Here is a 5,558-nt window from a genome sequence, read left to right as displayed (position 1 = left end):
AGCCTCTGGGGAGGAGGCTCACAAGATCCTGGCCAGGACGGTGGGCCGGCTCGGTGAGGGCTCAGGGATCTTTACAGGGTTGGTTGAGGCCGCGTTTTGGCTTAGGGACAACCACTCTTTCAAATAAGAGGCCAAAAACGGCCTGCTGAAGGTTGAGGGTGAAGGGGTCTGACTTGACGGGTTTCGGGACTGCTATGCCCCTGCGCGCGGCAGCCATGGGTGCGTTTAGCCTTCATGACGCACCCGGGGACGCGGCGCGCAGGGAAGTGTCGACCTTCGGAGTTTGGGGTTGATGTGGTGCGGGGCATTCCAGGGTTCCTGCGCCCTGCTGCCCATCCGGCCCGGGCAAAGGCAATGGTCCAGGAGGCTGATGCAGGATGGGGTGCAAAATTTTAATGTTTGTTCCGCCCTGAGGCAGCCGCGGGTGAGGGGAGCGCCAGGGCTCGGCGCCTTCGATGAAGGCGCGGGGCTCCAGATGCCATTCTGATGTATGAGCATTTACTATTTTGGTATATTCAGGGGGTTGATTGTCGAGCGTTCAAAAATGCAGCAGCCAGGCACCTGCGCCGTTGAGGCGGTGGCACCAGGGATTTGGCAAAGGCTGGCGGTTTTGAGCTTATTTGTCGCTGCTTTGCACGATCTTCAGACGTTGCCACGCCTTTCTTCTTGGGGCGTCGGGAGTTTCGTCCGGGCACAGCACCTGAACAGCGTTCCGTGTTCCAGGCGCTGAGCTCGAAGCAAACGGGCGGCCTCTCGACAGGAGCACTGCGAGCGTACAGGACGGCAGCCGACGCAGCGGGCGGCTTGCTTTTGCGGCCCTCTCACAAGACCCCATCTGGGCTCCTCGCCCTCCTTGATTCGTCACCCAACGTCTGTTATACCCCCCACCAAGCCGCCCGTCCAATCGACCGCGCGCATCAACTTCTTCTTGTCTGTCTTGACCACAAGTCTCAATGTCAACCAACCCCCGCCCCCCTCCACCCGGAAACCCGACCGCCCAGGTGTCCGAGGCGATGGCGAAAGACGGCCTAGTCAGCGCGACCCCCTCCACCCCCATGAGCGACGCGGCGCGCCTGATGCTCAAGAACGACGTCAACCTGCTGCCAGTCACAGAGGACGGCAGGGTTGTGGGCATCGTGACGCGCCACGACGTGCTGCGCGGCCTCTACTCGTCGCACTCCCCCTACCTTGAGTAGGCTTTAGGGGCTTAGGTTAGTCTAGGGTTCAAAGGAACCATAGGCGGGCCTGTCCCACTGCTGCTGCCGCTGCTGCTGGCGCTGCTGCTGCTGCTGCTGCTGCTGCTGCTGCTGCTGCTGCCGGCTGCTGCTGCTGCTGCTGCTGCTGCTGCTGCTGCTGCTGCTGCTGCTGCTGCCGGCTGCTGCTGCTGCCGGCGCTCCTGCTGCTGCTGCTGCTGCAGCTGCAGCTGCTGCCGCCGCTGATGTTGCCGCTGCAGATCAAAGGGCGGCAATCGTGACCACGCCCTTTTGGCGGCTGTGTCGGCGAGACCACTGCTGTATGTCTGCAAGGCGGCATCTGTGGCCACCCGTGTGCGCCAACCGGCTTGAGTGATGAGTTGCAGCGGCTGACGCGTTGAGGCCGCCTCACTTGTTGCGGCCGTGGTGTGAGTGAGCACATTCATATCAGGCGTGTAAGCCATCCTCTGATTCGTTGCTGTGACAGTAGGTCACATTTATGACATTTCAACCCGCGGGTGGTCTTGGCAGGCGGCCATGTTCAATGGCGTCCATAGGGCGTGCGCGTGCACACCAATTGGTCGTCCCAACACTGAGGGGCCCTCAAAGGAAGGTTCCTCAGCCGGTGTGCCACTGGGTCGCCTGGGGTGTGCAACTGGGCTGTCAGGGGGGTGAGCTACTGGGCTGTCGTGTGAGCCACTGGTGCTGCATGGGAAAAGCACCCAGCAGCCACGGATATGTTTGCCTGCCTGGCGCAGCTATAATCATAGCATCACGATCTGAAGCGGTATTGCTACACACGTCCAAGGTCTGCCGCCTGGAAGCGGCGCATTCATGAGCCGCGCAGTCAGTGTCGCGCGGGCGCGGCAACAGCAACCAGAATGACAGCGACGCTCCTGCACGGCCAAGCCTTGAAGTGCTCTGCAAAGCGCTGGAGGTACCAGCACAATCAAATATCGTTGTATTTGTTGTTTCAACCTTCCTCATCAACCATGGACCGCCTTCTGGGCGAGATCGCGAGCGCACTGGCAGTACGTCAGCGGAACGCCGCGGCCTTGGAGCGCCTGGACGAGAAGTTGAGAAAACAAGTTAATGAGACCGTCGAGAACATTCGCGAGGGTCTAGACTTCATCAGCCCTGCAGTGTTTGTGCAGGTCATGGACTCGCTGCCTGCGCGTTGCGGCGGCGCGCCAGGGAGTGCCGCCTATAGGAGTGCCAGCACACTGGAGGTGGGCGGCGCCGCACCTCACGGCGCCCCGCGCCCTGATCGGATGCACACATACGAGCAGCCCGTGTGACGGGGATTGAGACATCGCCCAGTCATTGACGGGATTTCATGCCTTGCGAAATCCACATCCAAACCGTCTCCTGGCAGTGTTTCTGGTTGAACCCCTCTCTATGTCAATCGCATAAGACATGCTCCTGAACCGTACTTCCATCACAGGCGTCCGTCATTGACTATCTGCTGATCCCCTCCTCATCAGCCCACGGCAGCCGCGGGTACCACGCCCTCCGCACGCCGGCCTGCGCCGCCGCCGCCGCCGCCGCGGCGGCGCGCGCGGACGCGGCCGCGCGTGCTGTGAGCGCGTACGCCGCCGATGGAGGCGGCCCCCCTGGGTTGATAGGGCGGACGCGCGTGCTGCTGCTCAACCAGGTTGTTTGGGAGACCTTTAACGTCGACGCCCACGCCGCGCTGCCCGCCGCCGCCGCCGTGCTCCAGACGCACGGCGCCCCCGAGGCGCTGCTGCGCGCCGGGCTGCTGCCGCGCGAGCTGGTGGAGCTCCAGGCGCCACCCTTGCATGAGAGGGACCCTCTGTCGCCGTTCCTGAGCCTGGCAAACGTCTTCATCGACGCCGCAGATGATGTTGATGTGGGCCTCCTGCAGCCCGACGCCCACACCCTCATCGCGATCGCCGCGTGGACGGTGTCGCAGCCGCGCTTCGCGCAGCTGTTCGCCGACGTCGTCCGGACGCGCCTCGCGGAGGGCGGGGTGCGCGCGGAACCTGCGGTGCAGCTGGCCGCGCTGCTGCTGGGCTTCGGCGACGCGCCGGACTTGGACGCGCCGCTCGTCGCCGAGTTGCTGGCGTGCGTGCCAGCCGTTCTCCCGCCGCTCGCGGCGCACGCGCAGCACCCAGACACGACGACGGAAACCCAGGCTATAGTGTGGTCTGGCATAGCAGGCCTTCTCGCCCCTGAACGTGGCGCCGCCGTCGCCGCCGCGTGCGGCAGGGATCTCGCAAAGCATGCTCTCGCCTTCCTCAGCCGCGCCGCCCGCCGCACCGCTGTCAACAGCGCTGAGGCTGCAGCAAGCCCTGCTTGCTTGAGGAGGACAAGCATGAGGACGCAGCGCTCATTGCAGCCTCCCGCGCGCTGTGGCATGTTGCGCGTGCGGACTCGGCCACCGTTTACCATGGGCAACTGCGGCCCAGCTGCATTGCCGCGATGCCTGGCGCGGCGGCGGCGCTTGTGGCGGTGGCGCGCGCGTGGCTTGCGGCGGCGCGGGGGACAGGCGCCGTCCGCATGGCGAGCGCCTACAGCAAGGGGCGCACAGACATGACCTACTCGTATGTGTGTGCCACGATGGCGCTGGTTGCTGAAACGGAAGACATGATTTGCAAAAGGAGTGGCAGCGGCGGCGGAAGTGGGGCAGGACGAGGCGCTGGCGGCGGCGACGGCGAGGGCGGCGCATGGCTGGGCGCGCTGCGGCGCTTCGGCGCGCCGCCGCTGCTGGCGAGTGCGCTGGTTCTTCCCTTGCTTGACGGCCAAAACATCGCCGACGTCGCGTTTGCACTCGCAGTGCTGCTTTACGGTAGCGAGCGCGGGCAGCATCCGTCGGCGTGGGAGGAGGCCAGCGTGGCGGCCGGCACGGATGAGTCGGGCCTGCGGTGGCGCATCTGGACGGCGCTTGTGTACGCACCATTCTGCCAAGGTGTCTGCTTGATCGGCCGGCTGTGCAGGCTCAGTTCGAGCTGCAGGGGAGACCTGGCCGCCGCGCCCTTGGCGCTTTCGTTCGCCGCCCAGAGCACTTACACGTGCTCAGAGGGAGACATCGCAGCGACAGCCGCGGACATCCTGTGGGACGTCGAGGCGTGGGCGGCGAGGGAGTGGGCAGATTGCTGCGTCGGCGGCGGCGGCGGCGGCGGCGGCGGCGGCGGCGGCAATAACTTTGGCTGCGGCCGCGACGGCGGGCGCGGGCAGTGCGTTGAAAGGGCCCGCGCGGAGAGCAGTCAGTGCAGCGACCTCGCTCAGTGCACCCCGCAGGGAGGGCAAACGGCAGCTGCGCAAGGGGCTCACGTTGTCCGTGCAGAGCAGGCGCTGCAGTCCCTGCTGCATTGGGCCTCGCAGGGTGCTCGCGCAGAGGGGGTGGCAGCGCGTGCGGCGCTGGTTGAGAAGGAGGCGCGAGACGCGCTGGCGCACCTGCATTCTAGGCGTCAGATGCTGAGCCTGACGGTTGAGGAGGCGAGGCTGGCGCAGCAGCAGCAGGAAAAGCAGCAGCAGCAGCAACCGCCGCCGCAGCAGCAGCAGCAGCAGCAGCAGCAGCAGCAGCAACAGCAGCAACAGCAGCAGCAGCTACCAGTGCAGGAGCAATCTGAGCAGGCGCAGCAGCAGCAGCAGCAGCAGCAGCAGCAGCAGCAGCAGCAGCAGCAGCAGCAGCAGCAGCGGCGGCGGCAGCAGCAGCAGCAGGTGGTCGATCAACGCCAGCGGGGAGTTTCAGGACCTCCCACAGCAATAGCAGCAGTGCAGCCAAGCCAGCTGCACGGCGGCAGCGTCGCGGGCGGCCGGCAGTACGCTGTGTGTGCAGCGTGCAGCACGGCGGAGGGCGCCGCGGGGGCGCGGCTGCACCTGTGCCGCGGCTGCCGTCTGGCGTGGTTCTGCTCTGACGCGTGCTACAAGGGCCACTGGCCGGCGCACAAAGCCGCTTGCCGTGAGGAGCAGGCGCGGCGTGCGGGGCAGGCGGCTGCAAAGGTGGAGCGTGATTAGCGTGCTGCCAACAGCTCTCTAATTAAGAGGTTGTTTGCTAGCACGCCTTTTGTTGTTAGCAGCGACTTCCATATGATTCAACATCTTGTGACCTCCTCTAGACAGCCCTTGATTCCTTTCCAGCAGCCGGGCGTACGCACTGCCATCCCTCCAGCACAATCCTAATCCTAATCCTAATCCCTCCAGCATCGACGCAAACACGATTTTGAAAGATTGGAATCTCCGCAGCTGCTGCCGCTGCCGCTGCCACTGCCACTGCCGCTGCTGCCAGCGCCGCCCACGCCACCGCCGCTGCTGCCCCCGCCGCCGCTACTGCTGCAGATCACAGGGCGGCGGTGATCCCACGCTTTTGCGGCTAAGCGAGACCATTGCTGTGTGTTATAT

At 65.1% G+C, this 5,558-nt stretch overlaps 2 protein-coding genes across 2 annotated transcripts; both read left to right on the top strand.

Moving 5' to 3' along the window:
- Positions 1–953: 953 nt before the first annotated feature.
- MNEG_9066 (hypothetical protein) lies at positions 954–1,196 on the top strand (the record flags this gene model as incomplete). Its single annotated transcript, XM_014042465.1, has 1 exon — positions 954–1,196. One exon carries the CDS (start codon positions 954–956, stop codon positions 1,194–1,196), a length of 243 nt encoding a protein of 80 aa, XP_013897919.1.
- Positions 1,197–2,185: 989 nt separating this feature from the next.
- MNEG_9065 (hypothetical protein) lies at positions 2,186–5,174 on the top strand (the record flags this gene model as incomplete). Its single annotated transcript, XM_014042464.1, has 3 exons — positions 2,186–2,422; positions 2,638–3,282; positions 4,539–5,174. 3 exons carry the CDS (start codon positions 2,186–2,188, stop codon positions 5,172–5,174), a joined length of 1,518 nt encoding a protein of 505 aa, XP_013897918.1.
- Positions 5,175–5,558: the final 384 nt, after the last annotated feature.

Source organism: Monoraphidium neglectum (assembly GCF_000611645.1).
Source record: "Monoraphidium neglectum strain SAG 48.87 unplaced genomic scaffold scaffold01808, whole genome shotgun sequence".
Taxonomy (NCBI): domain Eukaryota; kingdom Viridiplantae; phylum Chlorophyta; class Chlorophyceae; order Sphaeropleales; family Selenastraceae; genus Monoraphidium; species Monoraphidium neglectum.
This window is presented reverse-complemented; position numbering and strand designations above follow the sequence as displayed.